This window comes from Micrasema longulum, unplaced genomic scaffold (genome assembly GCF_059751315.1).
Source record: "Micrasema longulum isolate JH-2025_06_02 unplaced genomic scaffold, ASM5975131v1 h1tg000747l, whole genome shotgun sequence".
NCBI lineage: Eukaryota > Metazoa > Arthropoda > Insecta > Trichoptera > Brachycentridae > Micrasema > Micrasema longulum.
This window is the reverse complement of record NW_028277941.1, coordinates 802,101-829,477: the sequence shown is the minus strand read 5'-3', so window position 1 is coordinate 829,477 and position 27,377 is coordinate 802,101. Positions and strand designations below refer to the sequence as shown.

Below are 27,377 nucleotides of genomic sequence, written 5' to 3'. Positions count from 1 at the left end.
TATAAAAAAGATACACACTATTTTTTTATACATTTATATGAACGTAAGATCTATTTGTACGAATGAAGGTACGCGAAGGAACAGAATAAACTTATTTAAAAAATCGTGAGCTGTTTTTTACATTTTTGTATTGGAGAATTTACATAGTCATTTTCGTATAATACTACGGGCACCTACCCCAGGAGCGCTTAATTATGTTCATTTCTTATTTATAAATAGTTTTAATCACTTATTTGGTAAACAGTAATTTAATTATAATCAGTAATATATATGTATATACTAATGTCGAATTTACGTTCTTTATTTACATTTTAATAAAATAGGAGTATGTTATCAGGGATGCGGAACGAGTATCGTCATATATAATAATGATATATTTGCAAAGTGAGTAAACTCATATAAGGCTACGTCTGATTTTATTAAGTAATATATCAGATAATTTGAATACGTCATTTCCCTGTCACAGAATAAAAGCATACCTCACATTGAGCGTATCTTTGGAAAATATAAGTATTTGGTTTCAATTTAAATTATATATAAACAAAGTATTTACAATAAAAAACACACGTATGTAAAATAATGATATTCTTCAACAATATTTCATTTATTATGTACAAAAAATATTAAATATAGCTGAAATCACAAAAAAAATTACATTAAATTTATTTTCATACAAAATCTCGCAAATCTTCATAAGAGATATAAATAAACATTATAAAAAATATATTACCTAATAATTTATGACTAAATACAGCCTTACAACAGGAGTAATAATGAGAAAGGAGTACATTTGTGACAGTACCACAGGCAATATAATTTTACAAAGAAGAAATATAGGTAAATACATCAATTAAGAGAAGTATTAGGTATGCCATAATGTATGCGATAGTAATTAAAGCATTTCTTCAAAACAAGTAAGTAGACTAGCCGGAAGTAAATATTACAAGACGTAATAATCAAATAGTATAAATATCGAAACATGGGTAAGAGGAAAATATTATATTACTTAATGTAATTGTTTCAGCCTACAGTTTATGTACATTCTATGATAAGGGGCTGGTTAGACTCTATAACACTGGGCCTCGTCTCCTCGTTCCTCTGAGAGTTGTAATGCCTATCAGAGGGCTGCTGCAGGTGCTGGGGTTGGTGTTGTTCCTGCTCCCGACCCTGAAGGCCGTGGTGTTCCTGGTGAGGAGAGTGCTGGTGCTGGTGCTGCTGCTGGTGGTGACCTTGGTACTCCATGTGCGGGGGTAGTATCGGAGGAGGGAGCTGGAGGAATCCACCGGGGCCATGGAGTCGAGGCAGGGGTCGCATGTCATACGAGTCTTCAGGACCATCTTTGTCTTTAAAAAAACGATTGGTATTTTTTAAATTAATTATAAGGTATTTATCTAAAACAATCATTATCGACTACTGAGCAATTTACTACTTTCAGATGTTTTTTTTTGTTTATTTCCATAATTTTGGATTTTTAAAAATGCTAACTTTGCATGTTCAATTGAACTTATTCATTCAGTCTTCATATTTGTCAAATATATGCAATGTTTGACACGATTACAAAACAAAGTCATTCAATTCGGTTTCCAATATCAATATAGCAATTATGTATATGTAAAGATCGGGTCATTACCCTCCCTACTGAATGTAGTTAAAGGCCAAAGAGGAGAGAGTGCAGAAACGGTCACCCAACTACCAACCACTGCAGGCGCAGTGGAGAGGATTGGAAAGTCAGTTCACTCGACCTGCTCTCGCAGCTTAAGTGAAAGTGTCAGTACTGAGGTTTCACGCTCACAAAGCGGTCTGTTTAGTTATGAATATGTGTATCATTGAAAATTGAAAAGATTAGTGAATTTACCAAATTTCGAAAAAGATCACAACGATAAAAATGCTATCCCAAATCAAGTGCCAAATATAATTCGATCATATTGAAAAGTGAAAGTGATTCTACCTAAACGTATTGAAGAAAAAAATGAGAAAACCTACCCAAGTATTCTGTATTTGCTGCATTTGCCATGGCTAATTCTTCTTCAATATTATTGGGTTTACAGCTTGTGGTTTTCCAATGCGTGCGCAAGCCGGAAGCGCTGATATACTTCTTATCACAACCCTGGCAGACGTAGGGTCTATCATTAGTATGTAGGCGTTTGTGAAGTTTGAGATGAACAAATTGAGTAAACTTCTGCATGCAGAGATCACAAGCGTATGGTTTTTGACCAGAATGCAATCTCAGGTGAGTTTTTAGGTTAGAGGTGGAGGAAAACCGTTTTTTACAAATATCGCATTGATGGGGCTTCTCTCCCGTATGGACCAAATGATGTTTCTGAAGATGTGCTAGTTGAGTAAATGATTTAGTGCAAACGTTGCATTTGAATGGTCGCTCTCCCGAGTGAGTTCTCAGATGAACCTTTAAATTTGAAAGCTGTCCAAACGTTTTGCAGCACACATTACATTCGTAGTGCATTTTCCCATCCTTTTTCTTTAGTGGATAAGGTAGACTTCTATAGCCTCTGGAGCTCTGCGATCCCGGACTCAAGGGACTGCAACTTCTAGTATATGAACCTCCATCCGGACTGAGACTTCCAGGTGGTGAATGATGCAAAGGTGACATGTGCTGTAGGGGTGGTAATGGTTGCAGCAAGTGTTGATTCAAATTGGAGTTTTGAAGCATGCTCACTTGAGAACAGTTTTTTAATGTAATAACGCTGGAAGATGTAGGGTATTGTGATTGATGCCCATTTCTTTCATATTGGTGGCTAGAAGATATTGGAGGAGAATGCATACTTGGTGGTGAGCCACTCAGTCTTGTAATCATCGCAGAGTAAGGAGGAGAATACATGCTATAGGGATAGTTAGGAGAGGAATGGCTTTCATATCTCATTTCACGAATTTCTCTTATTTCCCGAATCTCACGTATTTCAGTCGTATGTGGCACCATTTGATGAGGCGGCGATGCGTACATCAATGCGGGAGGTTGAGGAGAAGGAATTTGATGGTTGTTCCGAGGTATGATTATCTGTGGTCCAACAGGCATGAGACCAGGTACCGGACTGGTGAGATTAGAACTTGAATCGGGACTACACGCATTCCCGTACCGTTGACTTTTTTTATAAGAGTATGCCATTTCCGTGGGGGACGTTGGAGGGGGGGTAGCGTTGGGCTGTCTACGGTTTGAATCATTATTGTTACTATCCAATCGGTTTCCGGTAAGAATTGTTTCTAATATGCTCGAGTTTGGAGGTGTATAGCGTAGAAAATTTGCAGGTGGTAGAGAAGAAGCTTCGGCAGATTCAGCTTCGTAATATTCTTTATTTATCGTTACTAAATTTTGCTGAGAAGATTCTAAAACAATTACAGTAGAAGTGGCCGGATCCCTCCTCGGCGGAGATGAAGAAGAGAGTGGCATTTCTAATACAGGATCTTCTGCAATGATCAATTCCTTTTCGTTATCGACATCTTCTTTATTATTTTGATAATGGTAGGCACGGGACATTTTAATTTTAACTTTCCTGAATTCATTCCTGTGCAAATCTCCAATTTCAGGATTTTTTTGAACAATAACGGTTGTCTCTTTAGGGGCGGTTGCTTTTTTAGAGCAATCTAAAACGTAATTGTTTTCAGAATCAGAGTCACTAGAATCTTCAGGAGGTGTAAAACCATCATCGTGGTAGCCATTACTATGATAACCTTCATCAGAGCGAACAGATCCATCGGCTGGGGTCAGCTGATGATGGTCGTAAGGCGTGGGACCAGAAGCTGCCGGAGATCTTGCTTCTCCAACTCTGGCGCTGTGTGTAGTATTGTTTTTCTGTTGTGAATCCGTTATATTTGAGTTATCTACGGTATGTACTCTCGGGCGTATAACTCCCGGAGAAGAGTCTCGTCGGTCGACTTGCATTGTGGATTGATCAACTTTGTAAGTTAAAGGAGATGCAATTCGAGAGGCTTGTGGAGACCGACGACTGATAACTCTCACGTTCTGAGGAGGTTGCGAAGGGGTCATGACAGGAACTACAGAGCGTGTCGTCAGGGTGTTGTCTATTGCGGGAGGAGTATCAGCTCTTAATAGATCTTTGGGGCTGGATAGCCCCAAAACATATTTCATATGGTTGAAAGCTATTTCAGGATGAACTGGCGCTGGTGGGATTCCATAAGCTTTTTTAATAGTTTCTTCTTTGCCTATAACAACAGAAAAGCAATCATTTTAAAAAACTATTCTAAAAGCTCTGTATCTTCTTAAAATAGAAATTATTAAGTACTTTTTTTCGAATCGTAATTTAATACTTACAAATTGAATATGTAGCTCTTTCTGGATCAACGTCATATCCCAATCTTGTAGCAAAGTCTTTGCAATACCAAACCATCAATTCTTCATTTGGCATAATATCTCTGAAAAAAAAAAAAAAATTATTAAACCGTTTTTAAAGTTTTTAAATGAATATTATTTTCTAAATAACGCCAGCAAATGAAAAACAAAAATGTAAAGTATTTTACCTTATGGTGTAAAAAAATATATGTTCTCCGTGTTGACAAGCAGCTAAATTCATTACTGAGAAGGAGTAGGCTGATGCAACATAGCGCATCCAGTTCGCCATTGTTGTGTCAGACCCATCCAAGTAGTAGTAATCATTGTCCTTGAAAATCTGCATGAAAAAAATACGCTTAGTGACTAAAACAATTTTCAAACAAAAAATATTATTTGTTTTACAAACTCTTTCTTCTACATGAATAATTTTTTTATTTTAAATACTTATACGAGGAAGTTTTTATTTAAAACGTCGATTAAATATGTTTTTTACAAAACATTTAAATTTAATTTAATATTACATTTTTATACATATTATATTACATATATTACATTTATACAAAACATTATATTTCTATTACATTCTATCTATTAAATGATGCAACACCTACGTCAAATATAGCTCATATACAAAGTGGATCAAAAAATTCAATTAATCCTAAGAGATGGCGTTAGTGTGCACCAATGTGAACCAATTATAAAACGCTTTATCCTTTATTAGACGTCTGTCAAAATTAGCCATTTTTGTTTATGCATTGACAAGTTATATACAGCAGTGAGAAGCAACCAACCACCTAGTTTTTTTTTTTTTAATCGGAAAATCTGAGTTTCTTGTTCTGATAAAACATTATTATGGACGCAAAAAACGATAACTGAGACCAAAAAACAGGCAAGATAAGTATTATCCGGACTCTGCACCGTCGATGAAAATTATAAAAAGGGCTTTGCTGACTTTCGTTGTGGCCGTACAAGCACCGATGACGCTGAATGATCTGGACGCCCAAAAGACGTTAGTTCACCGGAAAACGTGGAAAGAGTTAGCTGAGACCACAAGATGTCGCATGGCAGTGTGTTCAATATCATACATGACATTTCGGACATGAACAAGCTCTGCGCGCAATGGATGCCGCGTTTACTAACCTTTGATTCATAACCATGGATGAAAAATTCATAAATTTCTACTCACCAGAGTCCTTGCAACAGTAAGAAAATAGGTTTCTCAGGGTGAAAGTGCTTATAAGCGTACGAAAACGCAACAATGGACGGAAAAGGGTATTCCTTATCGCTTTCGTATTTTTGGATGCGCATGGAGTAATATTTATTGACTATATTGAAAAGGGTCAATTCGTAACTGGCGCATATTATCCATCATTATTGGATCGTTTGAAAATTGAATTAGCAGAAAAACGGCCGCATTTGAAGAAAAAAAAAATCTCTATCATTACCACAATGCGCCTGCTCATTCATAGTTAGTTGCGCAAGAAAAATTGTATGAAATCGGGTTAGAACAGGTTACTTAGCCACCGTATACGCCAGACCTGGCCCTCAGTAACTTCCACCTATTTTCAAACCTGAAGAGATGGCTCACCAGTAAGCGATTTTCCTCAAATGAGGAACTCATAGCTGAAACTGATGCCTATTTCGTAAAGCTTCCGATCGACTATTTTTGGACGGGATAAAAAGTTAGAAAATCGTTGGACTGCGTCAAATCACTGTATTAACTTAAAAGGAATGGATGTTGAAAAATAAAACCAAATTTGGCCAAGAAAATGTTTTCTTGTTTCACTTATTCAGAGCTTTTCGATCCACCTGCGTAATTTCAAAATGAGCATAATATTTACAATTACTAATTTACAGATACAGTAGACATAACATTCAATAAGCGTAAATACCCAATGTACCAAATTTTTTTCTATTTACGTTGAAATATAAATTATATATGGGTATTACATATATTATAATGTATTGCGTATTTCTTGTAATACTTTTAAAATAATTTTATTTGATTTAATGAATCATTACACTAAAATTAACATAGTGGTATTAAGCACTTACCTTTATATTTCCATAAGTATGATGTCTAACAGTTTCCTGCACCTGATTAAAAGAAGAGAAGGAAGATTGTAAAAATGAAGAAAGAAATATGTACAAGATTAGTGAGGTGATTAGTGACAAAGCCAAATAATACCAAGGGGTTAATAGTATTACATGTATGGGAATAAATTAAAAAATATATATTTTATTTGCCATAGCTACTATAAAGCTGCAGATTCTGTTATGTTTTGCTACTAGCTTGCTAGCTTTATAATTTAAACCAATATACTTAATAAGACATATTTTGTAATAAACATTAAAAAATTATTGGTTTTATACAAACGTATCTAGACTTTATCTACTAGGTTCTGAATAATTTACATAAGAACTTTATAGATCTACTGTGACAGGTCCACGTTAGTTAAACATTGACATCCAACCGCAAAGCGATCTTTTTAATTTCCCACAGACAGATATGTTATATTTCTATCTGTTTATTTATTTTTAATTTAGCGTTCTCAATCTCGAAAAATAATTTAGTGAATGTGATTCAATTTGAGTAATGTTTATATAAAACCAAGTAATACTTAAAGGTTTTTTTTTACAATTCTACGATTATTTCAAACCGATTTATAATAAATAAAAAAATACAGGTATATTTCAATTATGAAGTTCAAAGTGTGTTTTTTTAGGCTTAACATATTTTATAATATTAAAAATAAAATTTTATTCCAGTAAGCAAAACAATAGGATATCCTATTTTACTAGCAAACTAGAAACACTGGAACCTCGTTTTACACGGTTTCGAAATAACTTGATCCAAAAATTTAGTAAAAAATATCTTTAACATCAATTATATAACAATTCGTTTAACAACGCATTCTCAGATTAACAATCCGCTGCCGCTTATACAGCTGCCCCTTTGATAGAACAATAGAGCTAGTAATTTTTGGTTTGGTTCTTGGTTTAACAACAAACGTGTTACGGTTTCGGTTTGCACCTGCAGTTCTCGACCCGAGTACCTACGGGCCGTTGATTGCTGTAAACTGTACTTAACTTCGTGATTGATAATCATAGAATGGTTTTTGTCTGTATGGGCAACTTTATAAACCGGTGGCGTATTATTAATCTGAGGTAAAAGTAATGTAATTATATTACTCGCTATTGGAATGCCCTACATCGCCCTTTTACTTATTCGGCTTATCTTTATAATAGTAAGAGTGAATAATCTTTGTTACAATTGTTTAAAGTATTTTTAAATCATGTCGTATTTAAGAAAAAAAAACAAGGTACAATAAATAATGCACAAATATTTTTTTGTAATCCTGAATGAATTTTTAAACAAGGGAATATATCAAGCATTTTTCGATTTTCAGTGCATTTTTTTACACGGTACTGTGTTGAATGTATCCCCCGTGTAAAAAGAAGTTTCACGTGTAACCGTTTTCGTGATGAAGAGGGTTAAAAAGCATTTTGTTAAGCTGATGTATAGTATAGTACAATTGCATCAAGGAAATAATTATTTTGAGATAGAAACTTACCCTCCAGTAATATCTCCATGAAACTTTGTTATCTGGTGAATTGGGTGTCCTAGTACCTTCGAAAGGCCCAAATCTTGTTCCTTTTGGTATGACACCCGTACTCCACACACCTTCAGTCTGTTAAATTAAAATTGAAGTATTAATAACATAAATAATCTAATATTGTTTGAGTTTGACAACGTTTGACAACGTTTTGACAAAGGGACCTTATTCCTCCATATTATGAGCCAAATAGTGTGGTACCTCCAGCACGTCACATCGTGTTGGCTAGACAGCTTGTAGAAGTAGAGGATTTGGAAGTTATTGATCAAATGAGAAAACTAGTTGTTAGTTCAATATATCTACAAGATAAATATATGGTATACTTGGGTCCATGTGACTTACATTTTTTCGTCTCTAATTCTCAAAAAATTGTTAGGTGGAATATTTTATTTTAAAATATGTATATGATTGAAGCTTCCAAAAGGTATCTCGAGGAGATAAAGCAGTTTTGCCACATGCTTAGTTGAAAAATTACAGAAATCCGTGCAAAATCTAAATTTCGTTACTAACCGATTCCTACGGTAAAAAAAAATGAAGGAGGGTAGGAACCAAAATGGTATAATTACTTTTGAGAAGCGTTAGACTGTCACTTCTTATGTAACGTAGGATAAAGAAATTATTTAAAAGATGTCAACAATATTTTCAGTATGTTTAATAGGAGTAATAAAATAGAAGAGAATACTACACGCATCAGCCTAGACGATGGACACTGCTATGCTCTCCAAAAAGTCGGCAAAGAGTGCAAATATCTATCATTAAAGGCTTTTAAAGTTATTATTTCTGTATCGTCCATTTACTTTTTTTATTGAAATAAACGGCACTTAGCGAGTACATATAAGCTGCATATAATAAAATACATACATGTAAGTGGAATAAGTAAAATATAGTATTTAAAACAAATTATTACTAAACAGTTTTTTACAAGTTGTAGAAGTCGAGGAAGGCCGAGAAAGACATGGCATGATCAAGTACAACAAATTCTTGAAAGTGGTCATGTGAAAAGTCGGAATAATCGACGTGCGTGCATGAGAAGATGTATGAATGTGAAGGAAGCAAAGGAAGTGTGCCAGGACAGAGTGGTGTGGCGTTCTATCCTCTCTGCCTACCCCTCCGGGGAAATGGCGTGATGGTTAGTTAGTTAGTTAGTCAGTTTTTTACAAATTAAGGATTCAAAAAAAAAAATAAGATACACAGTTTAAAAATTATATTAATAGTTATAAAAATATTTGAAAAATTAAATATTTGGTCATAGAAATATTTTTAGCCAGTAAAAAAAGAAAAAAAAACAATCAAATTCTTGTTTTTCTGATCAATACTTACCGGAGTGTTAGGAGTAGACAAGACTACGGACGGCTTTAAGGTCAAGCTTCTGGGGAGGGTACGCTCCGCGCGCCCTACGGCTCCAGGCGGACATGGCACGTCCGGCACGATATACACGGTCAGTCTCTCGTAGTCCTCCTCGCGCATCGTGCACGCCTCGTGCTCGACCTGCTGGTTTTGCTGCTGCTGTTGCTGACCGCGCTCCATGTCGGTCTGAAGACAAACACACATCATGTATTGCATCTTTAAAGAAAGTAATCAAAATGCCACAGCTAACTATTCTGCCAGATTTTTACATAATCCTTAAGAGCAGCTGGTTTGAACATACCAATTGGTGTAAATTGTAATCTTTGTACATGCACGAAAAAAGTCAAAATCATAAGTAGACAGATACTTTCAGTATGAGCAGAGATTGTTTAAGATTGATCAAAACCAATATTGCACATGGTCAACTTCTTGTATGTAAAAATGTGAACCCATGGTACTCATTATTAAAAAGAATAAAACAAGTGGTATTATAAAAATCCACATATTTTGAATAATGTCACTACTCAAAGTAGATAATATTTCCATTTTTATATTGTGTTTACATAAGTTTTGTCCGTTTCTTTCCAAATGAAGAGAACACAACAAAAAATAAAACAAATTCATGAATCATTCATGGCATCTTCACCGTACACTGCGCAAATATCGGCTAAACAGCTCTGGCAGCTTTATTCCCTCGATTAGACGCGAACAGAAAGAGGTGTCGAAAATGCTCACATTCGTATATTTGACATTTTGATTTGAAGGCTTGTAATCAAATAAAATAATACATGTAACGTAAAATCAAATACAATATTTTGTAGAGCAGAAAAATTTCGTTCTAATGAATTAATAGCCTTTCCCGTTTCGTTTTATTTTTGGTGCTCGTTTTAAAAACTTGGAAAAAAACGAACACAGTTTATATAAACATGTAATATTTTGTTTTCTTCTGTTTCATTTATGTTGGAATTCTTTTAGTTTATTATTACAATTATCATTTTATGTTATTCTTTTACTTATATTTTTGTTGTCTATTGTTTGTGTTCATATTGTTATTCCTTTCTGTTTGTGGTGTTATTATGTTTATTGTAATTTGTAAATCCACGTAACTTGTTTTTGGCCGATATTATCATGTTTTGGTAGAAGGCCCTAATAAAGGAAAAAAAAACAACAGGACAGACACTTTTCCATCAACTTATCACATTCAAGTGTTATAAAATACGTCAAGCACCGCTTAATTTAAATAAAATCCATAAAACTTTAAATACAAGAGAACAAGAAATAACATAACTACGAGTGCGAAGTTTGCTTTATAATTATTGAAATTAAATGATTTCGTAAAGATTGATTTAAATTATATCATAAACCCTTTCCGCTCCTAATAGTGCATATGGTATTATTGCAGTAGTATACTAATTGTAGCGTATTTTGATCATTTCCATTTTGTTACATTAAGGTAAGATGATCCGTCTTACACTTCAGGTATCAGTGCAGGGACTATGAAATATTCTAGTGTAAAAACACCCCTTAAATAAATATTTCATATCAACCATGTCGTATTACAAATATATGCATACTAAAAAAAAATAAACCTGTGTATAAATTTTTGTTTTAATATTTATTAAAATTAAAACTTATTCAAATATCGTTTAATTTTTGTTTAAATACATATATTTATTTATCACTTTGATATGAATAGTGCATAATTACGTCCACTATTTTTATCAATATTTCATTAACGTTATCAGAACAGGTTTTTAATGTTCATGTTTTGTTCGCTTCTTTGCAACTATCAACTCAAACACGACAGCTGAAAACGAATTAATATAAAATCCATGGTAATGTGTCAAATTTACTGGGACTTGCAACTAAATACTCTATATAAGCATTGTGGTAAAATACATTTTTAGTGTTAGTGCGTCTACCATAATTATTCGATTAAACGTAATGATAACGGTGTAGCAGGTTAATAAATTATCATGCAGTTTTAAATCTGGTAGGTATGTCCTTGTATGTACCAATTTAAACATTTTGAAACGTGGTTGTTAAAACACCATAAAATGATTTATTCAACAAAGTTTTGAGTATATCCACGTGTTTGCAGAAAGGCTGGATTTCCTCCCTTGGGACTTATTTAGACTTAAATTTGCTGCAACAGAGAGGGAAAATATTTGGAGGAGGAATATAAAGGTCTAGGCATTAACAGGGCCTATCATTGGCTGGTTTAAGTGGCCCTTTTATACACATATACCATTCTGCTATCGCAGCATTGAAATAAAATGGTTTATTAATATTCAAGACGAAATTGAAAACCCGTTAAAAATGGCCAAATTTTTTTAAATATTTGGGTGAACTATAAGAAAGCTTATATTTCTAAAAAAAAAAGTACGTGTTTGTATCCAAATTTCAATGTTTTATAAACTGCCGTTATGTGCATCTTTTGTAGGTATATTTTATTTCATCAACACCTGTATTATTATACTTATTGTTTTTGCAAATTATAATTTGATTTATTTTTTGTTATTAAAAATGGTTGGTGTTCCCGTGGGTATTGTCATGACTTCATATCAGGAGGTTAGAGGTTCGAACTCTGATCTACCATGTCTCTTTTTTATTTTCTAACACGTTTATTTAGGAAATAGCTCCAAAGTTAAGTAATTGGGTAAATCGTTAGAATGGTAATATTAATTTGTCTCCAATATATATTTTTTAAATTGTGCTATTATTATTTTCCGATGAATCAGAACCATTATCGGACTTTCTTTGTTTAAAATGATGCTTCAAATAAACAAATAAATGTACCTTTCAGAAAATAAAACATTCTCGATCCATCTATAACATCTCCTAATTAACTTCGGTACTGTCGCCGCACCCTTGACCGAGACCTCAGGTGTCACCGGTTACAAGAGTCACCAGTCATAGATATAGCATATTATGTAGGTTTAAACAGTATGGCTTAGTTTACACGTATCGTGCCAATCCATCAAGCCCGGTTAAATTAGGGTGGTTGTATAAATATAAAAAAATATCTACTAGGCGTATTTCCAATCGGTGGCTGCCTATGGCATAATTGGCTGGGGAGGTTGCTCAACAATTGTCACGAACCCCCTAATCAAGAGGCAAAAGCTAATTTTTAGAGTTATGCTTCGGTGTCCTCCGACTTACCCATCTGAACCATTATTTCAATTATTAAAGATACTTGGTATCCAACAAATTTATATCAAGAAAGTATTGTCAATTTTCTGGTCAGGCGACTGCGAAAGGAGGTCCCAACAAAATGCTCGAACGAGGTTTTCGCATAACCTAAACTACTTTATACCGAGAATATGTACGATGTTTGCTCGGAGACACTTTTCATATATAGCTCCAAGAGTTTTCAACGTCTTGGATGAACATATTAAGTTTTCCAAAACGACGTCTATATTTAAGATGAAGATCCATAATTTGATTTTATCAAGGGGTAGATACCACTGCATAAGATTGCTTCGGGAATAAATATATAATATTGATGCTGTCTTCATTATTATTCATATACGTATATACGTATGTATATCATCTTTGAATAAACTTAATAGTGATGCTTAATTATTTGCAAAAATATATTTTAATTTTTGCTAATCGAAGCATAACATTATTTATTATTATGTTTATTAAATTACATATTCTACCATACAGATGTGTTACTATTATTACTTGATTGTATTTTTTTCTATTTATTTTTACTATCATTAAATTACTATAAATTATTATTTACTATGAATTATTAAATTAAAATAAAAGATTAATCTCATATTGCCATGTATTATTAAATAACTTTTCTGCATTCCATTTCTTGACATGTATAAATTTTTTATATCTACATTTTTTCATTATTATTTGGTATATTGTGTATTGTTTAATATAAATGTTTTTGATTTATAATTTAATTATTTTTTTATTTGAAACGTCCCGACTTGACACTGAATTTTCTAAAAAGTCGAGACATGAAAAATTATAATTGAGCTATGATAAGATTGTGTATTTAGTACATTAAATAAATAAATAAAACACTTATATTTTCTTACTTTAGTTTCTACTCACGGGTGAAAATTTTGCTAAAATAAATCTAGTGGGGATAAATCAGCCTCATGGTGTACTGTTTCGTATTTTTACCTGCCGTAAATAATTATTTTACGATAAAATCAATCAACCTTGTTTTTTTTTTATCGGGAATGGTGAATTTTTGCTGTGGTATGAAAACGGCCTAACGGGGAGAATCCGAGTATAATTTAATGATGACAAGCTACATATAGGGTAGACCGGGGCTTGTCGAACCACATATTATAAGTTTTCGTCCACACTCGAAACCATTGTACATAATAGTGTGATTTTAACTGGCTTTAGAATGATCATAAGAAATAATACTAATTCCTTATGAGTGGTTGTAATTTTGAATTATTTGTAAAGTAGTGCTTGCTGGTTCAGTGTGCGGGGTGAGTTAAACTGCTATTCAATAAATCATACGAATCGGGAAAGGAATAATATGTACCACTTAAACTTCTGGATATTGTAACGAACACAATTTGTTTGAAGCACTGTACCGAAACAAATCAACCAAGTTGTATGAACCGATGTTAAATTGCATATATTACAAAAAGCATATCATTATTTGAAATCTGTTTTTCAAAAAGTCGAATTCCTCAAATGAAGTCAAACTATGGCTTATTTTTATACCACAAATATGCACCTTGTAATAAAGCGAAATAATTTACGGTCCTTAATCATAAAGAAAAGTAAATCTTATTATGTTGCTTGCAAAAAAAATATCAGTCAACCATCGGGTTCAACATACCCCAACTCCCTTTATTTTTTACGAAAATACTGACCGACAAAGCGTTGCAAATACCAATATTGAATTTTTTTATCCAGGTTTATTGAACGCGGCGACTGAAAACAAGCAAGTATTTTTTTACGACTTTAACTCAAACTTGAAACATCATTTGGAAAATGAATTGGTACGCGATGATTTTGCCTCATTTCCCGCTCTTCAATGCTTGTTTAAACATGTTCATACAGTGACGGGTTCCAGAAATATTAAGGTGGTGCAACTCCTATGTTCGAAACTCCCCAGTCTACTTTACTATATGCTAGCGCTTCAAGGATTCTGGAAATTTCCGCAACGTTCCATCGAATATTGATTATACGGAAATGTGTTGGATTTTTGAAGAGCTCTCACCAACGCCAGCGTCATAATAATTGTTTAAACCGGTTAAAATACTTCATACTTTTTTCCAATATTCGATTTTTTTCGTATGGGTTATATTGGTTTTCTTTTATATTTTTTGTTTTATATTAAAACGAGTACCTACATACATAAATTTATGAAATTATAACAAAATTTTGTTTGTAGAAAATTGTAGCTTGGTCTTACCTTAAATATTAAATGTATAATTTATTTCATGTATCTACTTACAAAAACAATTAAAATGCATTAAAGCGGTAAAAAATAATGAATACGTTGACGTATGTTGATTTAGTCCATGTATCTTTTAAAGAGCTTCTTCCGACTAATGCATTTAAGAGTTATTTATTGTGTATGCAGATAATTTGTAGAATTCCGTATTAAAATTTGGTTACGTTTCCAAAATAAAACACTTGTTGGATTTCATTGTACTTTTATTTTTTTAAATACATGTGATGCTTTTCGTCTTGTTGGGACATTTTCAAACTAACTTAAATATTTACAAAGTTTCCTTATACACTAACAATAATTGCTAAATCGATAAACAGCAATTGTTGTTAGTACGAGTATATAACGAAAATTTGTAAATATTTAGGTTAGTTTGAAGACGAAACGTGTCGCATGTATTTTAAAAAAAATAAAGTAGAATTAAATCAAATAAAATTGTTTTATTTTGGATACCTTACTGAAGAAAGTTTTTATAAGATAAAATCGCTTATCGATCGTAACAATTCTCATTAGTGTTTTCGGTAAAAAATAATATGAAAAAAAAAAGGTTTTAAATTTCATTACGATCATAAAGTATATAATACTGTAATTTAAAAAAAAAATCTGTCAGAGATGCCGAATTTTAAGTTGAAGTATATTTAAAATATGTTTGTTTTTTTTAATAACTAACTTTCTTCAGAAATGTTTTGAGTATCCAAATGTTAGCTGACTGGCTGGATTTCCTCTCTAGGGAGTTATTAAGATCCAAACTTGTTTCAACAGAGAGGGAATTCTTTCTTAAGTCACCAAAATTAAATGTCACAAATATGGAAGCAAAAAACTTTATTAATAATTATGATATATTTTCATTTTTTTAATTATTTTTAAGACGAATTTTGGCGCAGTTTTTTTTTAGAATTACGTCAAAACTGTTTACATAGTTTCATTATAACTTTGCAAAACTTGCGATATAGTCATTTTATTTTGACTAGTGGGTACATCATTTAAATATGAAAACATCGGTAGGTAATTGTTTTTACGTTTTTTGAGTGGTGTTTAAGGAATTAATTTAATTTATAAGTACTTCAGGAATAATAATGTAATAATATTAGCCTTCATCGGTCGATAAAAGGGGCGGTAGCTCACACTTGTGACGTAGTGACCTACTTCAGTAAAGTGCGCATCGCAAACAGCGCACAAGAAAGTGCTAAGAAAACTAAACTTTATCTAGTGTAAGAAGTTCCACATACTCTTAATCGAGTAAGTATCTGTAGCGCCTGCGTACAATATTCAATTTAAATACCGACGTTATTTTTGATAGAGTTAGAAAATAGCAAGCACCAAAAAATCTAAAGCTTCCGTATTTAAAATAAATACACATATATTACATATTATAAAATTTTCATGTTAAATAAATTTATAAAAAAAAGTTATTTCAAAGTTCAATTATAAAAGAAAATAGCACAATAAATACGCATATTCAATATTTTATTTTATCAATTGAATGTAGCGTGTTTTACGCTTAAATATTGGAATTCACCAATTGCAGCGTAAATCAATCCTAGTTTGTTTGAATTAACGGTTTTATGCTAGTCAAGGAATTATGAAGCATTGCAGTAATAACTAAATTTTTATGTTAATAATTCATGCCTTATTAATGAAGAATTGAGCCCCGGAACGCTAACTATTACATTATGAGACGAAAAAATGAATTAAAAAATCTATTATTACCGTATTTTTCGAACCCTAAGATGCACTTTTTTGCTTTGAATATTAAAACGAAAGTTGGGGTGCTTCTTATGTCTTATCGTCCAACAGATTTTTTTTCTTCTTAAGATGAATTTTGGGGTGCGTCTTATGGTCCGATACGACCGCAAAATACGGTAATCTGTTCAATTATAAGTAAAAATATGCAATACTTTATTGATTTAGTTCTGCCCGTAAAATACTCCTTAAAAATAAAGCTCAGTGCCAAATAAAGTTCAAGTATATAGCATTATAATATTATTCGGTGTTACGCCATATTTTAATTTGTGTATAAATTCTTAAGTCAGGTTCGTCCTTCACCCTTGTAAGAATGAACATTGTAAACAATAGAACTGAGTTTTCATTTGGTAATTTTTATACGAAATAAATGCAACCAAATAAAAAAATTTGCAACAAAATATTGTATGAAATATAATCGAATTTTTTCAACAATGAAATTGTCATTTTTCATGATACTCTCTCAGCTTTTGCGAATAATCTCTTAGGAATAAATCTTATTCAATAAGTACACACGTACAACTTATTTTTTATTGCATTTTATCATGTATAAAAAAAATATGTATTACAACTTAATGTATAAATCTATTTTGTGTAATTCTATAATTGAAGATATATATGCATTTAAAATTGTATGTTTTCTAGCATGTATCTTTGTTGAATGACCTAATAAAATAAAATAAATAAATAAATTATTTTGACAATAATTTTAAAATCACAATGATTCAGCACAACATGTATAATCTCACGAGGTTAGTGAAAATGCGAGTAAAAACAGCAAATGACCATATATTATACAAATTCTATGTATGTATATAAAAGCACAGTGCAGCAAAACACATTGGTAGTTGTGGGTTATGTAGCTGTCGGAGTTACGTGAACATCGGTAATGGATTTTAAACAAAGGTCAGGTGTACGTAGTACGTATTCCAGCTACACAGCTAAATGCACTCCGACGTCACACGTCACTGAAGTGACCATGGTATCAGAGTTTAACGTTGTTACCTCTATTCAATACCGACTATGTACATATGTATACGTCTTACGTATATATTATATGTTATTCGTACGTTTCATCTACATAAATAGGTTTATGTAATCCAATTTCATCTGCCGCAAGGTACTACGTCATATAATAATCAAAGTAACCGCAGGAAATTACTAATCTGCCAAAATTTATATTTAAAAAAACGATGGTTTATTAAACTCTACAACAATACATTTTAATATCAAACATGTGTCAGATGTTCGAACTCCGCTGTATCACAACTATGTAGATTCCCATTTTCGATTCCCATGTTAAGTTCTGCTCGTTAAATGCTACAACATTGAAATATATGGGTAAATAGTAACGCAAATATTTTTAAACAAAACGAAACGAAAAAAGAAAGTTCGTTAATGTTTAGGCAGGTAATAAGAAATGAAAGCGATGCAATACTACTAAAAATAAGAGAAATACGAGAAGTTTTTACATTTTCAATTTATTTTTAAAAACACGTATAAATTCACAATAGTTAATATTATAAAACGAACTGTTTCTCATTTGTACGTGAGCGGCATAAATGTTTGAGTAAAAAAATATTTATAGAATGTCTGAAAAATGCACAGTGCTAATCAAAATTAAATATTAGTTTTACCCATGTATTATTCAAAAATATGCGTACGCATTTTTATAAAAACGGATTCCGGAATAGTGTGAAAAATATTTTTATTATTAAAAATTATCTAATTACGTAATTATTTATTCGTTTACTATATTATTACTCATTCAATGATACACAATAACACACCCCTTGTTAAGTAGTTATTTATAATTATATATTTGAAAAATAGCTCACCAGTCGCATGTTTTTATAGATGGAGATATTTCTTAGTGAAATGTATTATTCCCGAGCCAACTCATTACTGCTTTCGGAATATTCTGAAACAAACAAACAACATGAATTAGTTAATAAACCTACGTTAATAATAATAAAAGTTTATGAACTAATATTGATGACTGAAATATTAGTGAAAAATGTCAGGCAATTTCTTTGCGCCGTTTGATGATGCTTAGGGCATTTAATACAATGTTTTATTTACCAAGATTACAACGATCGCCGATTCTGTCGTAACTCGGTGAAAAATTAACATTCCAATAAATATTTCATGTTAATATTGTTAGGATTTGAAAACAACACTTCATAAATGGTACACCATCAGGCTGACAAATTATTTTGGTAAGGTATCAAAAATAAAACACTTTAATTGGATTTAATTCTACTTTTACTTTTTCTTCAATATATGTGACTATACATATGTACTCAATATATGTGAGAATTAAATCCAATAAAAGTGTTTTATTTTGGATATCTTACCAACTTTCATTATGGAATTCTACCAATTATCTGCAAACATAATAGATATGAGATATTAATGTTGAGATCAAACTCTTTTGTGAATGTAGTTTGTCAATAGTATTTTTACTAAGCAATGGAATCAGTAAATGTGTATTTCATCAAACTTGTAAACATGAATTAAACTGACAATATTTGAATGAGTGCCATTTGGCAAAGGGTGATAATATATTTAAGCAAAAGTTAAGGAAGTGACAGTAATGAAATGAAACTTCGAAGATCGATTTAGCAGCGCGACCTTCTACTGAAGAATCTGCACGCTATTTCGTATACACGAATTGGGTTTATTTATTTATGGACTCAATCAGCCCAAGAAAATATTAACATTTGATTTTTTTTTATTTTTATTTTTTTATATAAAATAAAATATAAAAAATTATCAGAATACTTCAACATAAATTAAAAGTACCCAAAACACACGGAAAACCAACTAATGACTATTTAGTTCAATATTTAAAAATGAGTTAGTAATATTTTGAGTGTGTCTAAATCTTCTTAGATAAGTATTTAGAAGGGTGCAGGATATAAAGGATTGATGTCAATTTTTATGTGATTTAAAATAATAATGGCATCTGACGGCAAGTCACATGCTCTACAATTTTGTCAGTAAAATTTGACGAAAGGGTTCTATTTTCAAAGATAATTGAACAAGAAATAAATGCAAATAAGGAAATATCAGTTAAATACTAGAAATAAAATGATAACGCAATATTTATGAATACCTATAAGAAAAAGCCTTATAATAGTGAATAACAACTAACAAGCGATAAAATAAATTATTTTATTTTATGAGTTGAATTTACAGTTAATTAGGTACACAAGAATAAACAAAATACCAAACGGTTTTTCATAAAAAGCTAACAAAATATTTTTTTATTAAAAAAATTAAAAATATTTCTCATTATAGACATATTAATTTTAAAAATATTTTCTTTGGTAAAAGAAATACATTTAATTTTATAGATGGTGTGGCTAAGTATGCCACAAACAAAGTTACCACATTACGTATTTTGCATATTCAGTGTAGCGGGTTATTAAGTGAAACATTAGAGTTGCATTGTATTGCGGAAGTTAAAAAAAAAATGTATGTCTGTAAAGCTTTACACATTGACATGTCTTTAAAATTAAATTATTTTGAATATTTCTCTAAAATAAATTTTGCCGTTCTAGCCGTCCCCGTATTGCGCTTCATCATCATCGTTCCCTTTCCGCACCTAATGGTCCACAGGGAACTTCATTGGTACACCAATAGCAGGGAATCTAGATCATTTTTGTGAAGTCAAGACGATCAGCCCTACGCTCCGGGTCAGTACAGAGACTATGAAATATTTTATCGTAAAATCATATTTTTATGTCAATTTTGCCGCGAAGCGAACCCGATACCTCTTGCATGGTAGGTGCTGACCGCTACGCCGCGAGGCCGACTTTTGCGCTTACCGTCTTTACCGCTTACTTAAATAAAAAGGTAAACAATTTCATAATGTTCGGATAAATGTTGTAAAAAAAATGTTGTAAACGATACTGGTGGAGACGATTATATCATTTATTTATATATATAAACACCCAATGGGCCTTTTTAAGGACATATTTATGCATATAAAATAATTATAAAAGAAAGTAGAAAGACACAATGGAGTTGAATTGGATTCAGTGATCGAAGGAAAGAAGACAACTTGTAATCAAAGAAATCAAGACTGGTAGGTTTGTTGGCAGACCTAAGAATTCTGGACATAGGGGAATGAAAACCATAGTTAGTTCTATGGTTATCGGTATGAAAGAGTAAGTTTTGTCTGAGGTTTCTAGTTGTGATATTTAATTTTAGTGAGCTCAGTAGTTCAAGCTCATATTACAAATATGTCAGATCATTTGGTTTTAAAAGTCCTGTACTCGAATGAAACTATAAATAAATATGGGATTTTGATTACAAAAATTTATTAAGTCAATGTAACTGTTTATGCCAGCATTTACTTGCATTTAATAAAAGGGTTAAATCACCGCTCTTTTATATATAATGCATGTGTGAACATTGCAGTAGTCGATATAAATCAACGAATGCAGATATTTGTGCTTATTCAGGGTCAATAAATAAAATATTTTAGTACACGATGACAAGTAGGTACAACACAAGCATCACAATACACCTGTATCATCCCTAACCTGGTCCTCGATCACAATAGGAGATTAACAGACCAATCGTCAATGATTGTTCACAAAGTAAAATATAATTATATGTAACAAGTTAAATTGATGTTTTTGATGATATTTCTTGATAAAACTCCATGGTTAGTGATTTTGTTAAAATTATAAATAAAGTTATCAATAAAACTTCTAAGTTCAGTTTTACTTTTTTATTATTTTGACCAACGAGCGCTTTCGCCTAAGTAGGCATCTTCAAGACTGGTAAATTGTTAACAACGTTTACAGTTTTTATACTATTTCTAACGTTGTAAACAATTTAACAGTCAAAAGTAAAACTAAGCCAAGAAGTTTTATTGATAGCTTTATTTATAATTTTATCAAAATTATTATATTTAACAAGGCTTAAATTTGTATGAAAATTTTGAGTGTCCTCGTAGATAACCCGTAATTGAAGGAGTTTTAAAAAATTGTATTAAATTAATTTTTTTCATTAATAAAATTCGATTTTACTTTATAAACAATTGAAAAAAACTCTGTAAACTTCCAATCGCGATACGGGCCCAGATATATCTTAATTAGTTATTTTAAATTTTTAAATATTTTACTGAAAACTCGCATGAACAAACGTATCAATTCAAATATATTTGAATTACTTTTATTCAAACATTAATTCAATCAATACTAAACGAACTGAAAATTCAAAATGAGTTTATTTTTGTTGGATTGTAGTCAATTTTAGTACTCATTGATTTCTTGAACTTCCTGGAAGATAAATGTCACGTTTGTAGGTAATGTGTTATCCATTTCATGCAACAGTGATAACCTTGTGCATACTTCTGCAAGCGTAATAATGTTTATTAGATGATAAGAATTATTATTCAATATCTAAAATCAATATTTCTGCAAAAATCAACTCGGTAGTGAGAACTATATCAAACATGTAATCACTTAATTCTTCAGTTGATGAAATTATAAACGTGTGGATTTCATTTACATATAGTTTTCGAAATAATAACACGAGTTCAAAAACGATTGATAAAGGAAATCCACCCACTATTTTTAAAAAAGCGAATCTTTTTTTCGCTTCCATTTGATTGCGAGAGATTTTGGAAGTCTTTATTGACATTTATGAAATATAAAAAAAATAACTATCCACATTATTATAATGGTCTTTTATAATTTCACTACATTATTAAGTATGTTAAACAAATAGTCATAAACGTAGAACAACGACGGATGTGCGAAAAATGCGACATTTACTTTTTTTTAATACTTGATCCCGAAAAAGTTTTTTAAATGCTTTAAATTCCAGGCATAACGTATATCTAACCTTAGTATTGATGGATATACTTTTGCACTTATTAGAGTTATGACTTATGACATAATGTCGAAACAAAACCATTTAAACCGCTCTCGTGTAAAGTTGAAGAAAATCACATGCGTCGTTGTTCTGCGATCATGACGAAATATGTCTATTAAACTTTTCTTGAAATTATAATACATATTAAAATATCCGTTGAATCAACATAAATATTAAATTAAGGAAGTATTTTTCTTACAATTTAAACCTTAGCTGATACTTGAGCCGTAACATTACTTATTATATTACTATATGCTGAATAAATAAAAGGAACAGATTAACTCAATTGATATCGTGGTTTTTCATATACCATCATGAAAGAGAGAATAATGAAAAAAATATGAAATAATGAATACATAAGCTTTGAATTACTGAGAGTTGAAAACATTTTATTTTGTATTTTTTTTTCGCAATTTCATTTGTTATTCATTATTTTGTTTATTCAGTTAGAAAAGTAAATTAAATTTCATAGTTACGAAACAGTATGTTTAAAATCCCATTAATCAATTGGCATTGAAATCTTATCTTTCGACCTCCACATTGAACTAAGCATAAATGTATTATGCAATGTAAGCAAAATCATAGAAAATTCCAATTATTGCGCAATAACAGCCTTATTTAACTACCGCAAATGTAGTCCATTAATTACGATGATATTCTAAACAATATACGTAATTTCAAAAACGAATTTTCAAAATACCAAATTAACATTTTTATTTACATAATATTTTCATTTGTTTCGTTCTAATATTTAGTGATAACAAAATACCCATATAGTTTTTGCAAAATAACTCACATGTTATTAGCCAATGGAATTGTATTAAGTATCGACCATTATTACCTACTCTTAATGAACATGCGTTTGCAGTTGTTGATGCAGACCCCTCAGTGTTTTCTCAGCCGAAGTGTAAAACTCGAAATTGATTTTGGAAAAATAAATTAAACTCGCATCTTCTATAAATCGTTTGGAAAATTCATAATGCATTTATTGGTAAAATAAACAGTTTGACATAAATCTAATTTAAATCAAAATCAATACCGCTGAAATCACTTTTGTATAGAGCTCTTGCGGTATAATGTTATAAAAATTATGTTATTATACTTAACAATAATAAGGAAATCACGTTGTAGTTATACTTAAATGTTTAATAATTTCTGGACTGTCATCAGTAGGTGACGATACTCTGCGGTTTGGGTACTAATGCAGTACCCTATGCATCATTAGATGCGGAAACGGAATAATGGTGGTGAAAAATTTACACGGACAAAATATTGAAAAAAAATACATCAAATATTTTTTCGAGCGGTATTACTGATTGATTTAAAGTAGTAATAAAGGAAGTTTTTACAATTCTTGTGTTTGTATGTATACAAAATTGTATGTTAAAAAAAATACTACCAGTAACGTGATAGATATTTCAATATATATGGAGAACCATTGAAAAGAGAATATGGTAAACCACAAATTAACATGACTGTCATTGGCTGGTAAGTATTACAGAATGATATCTGTCAATCTTGATGACTTTACCGCGGGCTTAAACTCAGCCATGTCTATAATGATAGAGACTTATCCAAAATATTGTTGGCAAAAACGTGTCTTTAAATTGTGTTTTTTAAACCGTTGAATTCTTTTGATAAATGCAGCTTAGTACTTGTCATTGTACATACCTACATGTCCTACATATTTGTATAACTAAACATATATTCCGCATTACATATTTACATATGAATTGGTTTAAGCAAAGCGTGTTTCATCGCAATAGTTTATTGCTTGCAATGTCAAGTGCAATGATTATTACTGAGAGCTAAACTTAGTACCTGCACATGTATATACTGAGAATACGGATGTACGTATTATGTGCATCACCGATCATGCTTTCATTTGTGCATTAAGAGAACGCACAAAAAGGCAGTGAGCATTTGTCTGATGATGGAAAATTCTAAATCTACGGGAATCTAAAACGAATTCTTGCAAGGTCACCGCGAAAAGGCGAAAATTATCCGATTGAAAAGCGCCGGTTAAAAAGGGAGAGAACAAACATAACCTCGTAGTCTAATTTTACCGTATTAATGCATATCTGGATAATAAACAATAATGTGTATTTTTGTTCATTATAAACACAACAAAATATTAATTTGAATAGTTTAAAATGAAAATACCTTAAGAGTTTTTTCTAATTTTGAAATTAATGATAGTTGTAAAAATGCATAAGTGTATTACAAAATGTTAACCCGGAAATAAAAACATAATTGTTAAAAATGCATTTAATGTAAAATATGCCTTTTTTTGTAAGAGTGTATTATCTAGATAAGTATTGAAATAAAAGTGCAATTCGACTATTATTCGTTTGATCAAAAAAAATATTTTGAAATTTTTAATTACTCTTTGATTAAAGAAAATGGTTAGGTTTTTACATTTAGTATTACAATAAAGTTGTTATTAGAGCAATAATATTTCTCGTTTTAAAAATCTGTTTGATGTTCGTATTTAAAATGAAAAAGTAATTCAGTTAAGTTTATATTTACTTTATTAATTCGCATAAAAAAAATCTTTTGAAAAATTTAAAACGTCACAAAACATTTTAAACTTTTAAAATCAATCATACTGTTGTCTGAAGTTAAGAAAACGTTGAAGTTTGAGAAAATAATTGTACATATTGATGAATTAGCTAAAAACAAATTTTTATTAATATTTCAGTTTTGTTTTTAAATCCTGTAAAACTTTTCCTTATGTTTTACGTTTATTTTACGCTACAACAATTATTTAAATGAATTTGTGAGCTATGTAAATAGAAAGTGACATTTGTACTTTAAATTAAATGTACATAAAAATTATAAACAAGTACTTACTTATGTTTCCTGAATTTTACGGAAGTGTTACTTTTTTATTTTCTTTTATTGAATACAATTCGTAATTCAGCACACGAACATTTTTTATCACGGTTATAAAATGTTAAATATTTTTTCTTCAAATATATTTAATAACTTTTTTTTATGTTTAAGAGATTTAATTGCGCATTTTAGGAAGAGTTCCAATGGAGGCCATTTTGAATTTTCTCGTTTGATGGTATTGAACGCTATATATATTTTCTTGTAAGTGTAGATGTGCTGAAAATCGTAGCTGGAAAATTTCACCAAGGTCCTTTGGTTTCAAATATGTCGTTATTACTCACTAGTTAAAAAACGTATCCCCACTTTTAATTCTGGCATATTATCACACTTTCAAATTAAGTTTAAAATATTTTTTTTATTACAATGATGACTTTGTTTCATTTGAAAATATCACAATAATAATGGAGTAAGATTATTAAATTTATTTTTATTACAATATTTTATAAAATCATCATGATATATAACTGTAATTAGTTTTTTTTTGTTTAATTACAAAATTAATAATATTTTATGGGTGTAATTATTTTATAATCATATTGAAAATAACGCTTTTTTAAAAATGGAAATGTTAATATTTCATTGACAGTTGGAGTTAAAACATAATAATTTTCTAGCGCGGTGATATTACAAGGACGTAAACAGTAAAAAGTATGTTCTACGGCGACGTTTGTTGCATATGACGTCCGTGCAAAGGTAGAATTCACGCGATACTATTGGGGATGTGCACTCATTAGTACCCCCGTGCATCCGATCACTTCTATCTCTGTTTCCTGAAACGGCGAGTACGAAATTCAGTTTCTATACCGACGCCTGAAAAAGCGCACTGAACATTTTCGAATTCCGCACATCCAGTTTCCTAGCTTCCCCGCCAGGGTACATATTTGCTGGAGAACGACGAGCCACTGACCTTTCCTAACGCTTTATCACTGAAGGCGGGCAAAATTGTAACTAAACCTAAAATGTGGGTAAAACAGTCGCTCGCCTTTACCGACCGACCTACATGCACTTACACGACAGATGCATCCGATACCATCCGTCCTTTTCTCGTCGACGCGACGCGCATATAGGAAATACGGTCGCTCTTCCGCGAGTGCATTTTTGCGCAGGTCAGTGCATCTCGCTTAACCAGTGTGGAAAAGTGCGCAGGTGCGAACGGTGCGAATGTATCCGCACTCAGTCTGCCCTCGATGCATCCCGAAGTGAATTTAAAGTACTAGTTAAATTCGTTCATTTGGAGAAAGGGATTAAATAAATATCGGAAACTTTTTAGAGTAGTTAGTAGAGAGGGGTTATTTTATTGAAACGCTAACGATTTCGCGTTAGGTAAGGTTCTCACGCTAGGTGCCGATGCTTACGTATTGCGCGAGACTGGGCAATATTCAAGTTCATTATTACTGGTATGACGTCCGACTGCAATGGACACCCATGATAAGACCCAATGGTTCAGACATCAGACATTTATTTTGTATTTAAATTTTTTGAAGAAAAAAATTTGTTACATTTCATTAAAAAGTTATTAAGGCTTAAATAGCAAATCAGGGCAATGATTTCTCTAATAATACTATTATAAAATACTACCTGCTCTTAGATTTTATAAAAAAAATATTCTAAAAATAATATTTCACGTACTACATGTTCTACTTACCTACTACGCAATACTATTTGCTTGCATTTATTATTTTCTCACTTATGTATTGATATGTAAAATGTTTATTTATACAAATAGCTTGATTCATAAACATAATAAATATTTTATAAATAAGTGACACTCGTTGATAGAACGAAAACTATTTGTTTTTGAAATAAAACAACAACATAATACAATACGACATAAAATAAACAACCAATTAAAATAAAACGATGAATAAGCCATAACTAAAAGTGCCCTTTACACTCGTATTATGAGAAATCTTCGATTTAAATAATGGAAATTGATGTATATTGCTAACCCTAAATAAAATAATAATTATTAATCGACGCATGCATGACACGAAAAAAAATAGGATTTTGTGTAGTATCTCTGTAGTGTGAAGTAATCATAATGAGTCATTGTATTAAAACATGTATGTTTGAATAAAAAACATGACATTTATTTTAATAGTGCTGTGGTTATTTCATTACGCTGGTTTTG

The 27,377-nt window shown here is 31.2% G+C and overlaps 1 protein-coding gene across 2 annotated transcripts in view; it reads right to left on the bottom strand.

Annotated features, from left to right (window-relative positions):
• Positions 1 to 897: 897 nt before the first annotated feature.
• Positions 898 to 27,377, bottom strand: part of Blimp-1 (PR domain zinc finger protein 1) — a 58,605-nt gene continuing 32,125 nt past the window's right edge. The window contains exons 2-9 of one of the 2 annotated variants that reach the window (XM_088230361.1): positions 18,295 to 18,377; positions 9,241 to 9,453; positions 7,879 to 7,995; positions 6,359 to 6,400; positions 4,492 to 4,640; positions 4,286 to 4,386; positions 1,984 to 4,176; positions 898 to 1,343 (exon numbers count right to left, since the gene is read on the bottom strand). In XM_088230361.1, coding sequence (XP_088086487.1) covers positions 1,033 to 1,343; positions 1,984 to 4,176; positions 4,286 to 4,386; positions 4,492 to 4,640; positions 6,359 to 6,400; positions 7,879 to 7,995; positions 9,241 to 9,453; positions 18,295 to 18,303 — 3,135 coding nt within the window. In that variant the 5' untranslated portion in view covers positions 18,304 to 18,377 and the 3' untranslated portion in view covers positions 898 to 1,032. The remainder of the gene's footprint in view (positions 1,344 to 1,983; positions 4,177 to 4,285; positions 4,387 to 4,491; positions 4,641 to 6,358; positions 6,401 to 7,878; positions 7,996 to 9,240; positions 9,454 to 18,294; positions 18,378 to 27,377) is intronic. The other variant, XM_088230362.1, reaches the window with a different exon arrangement.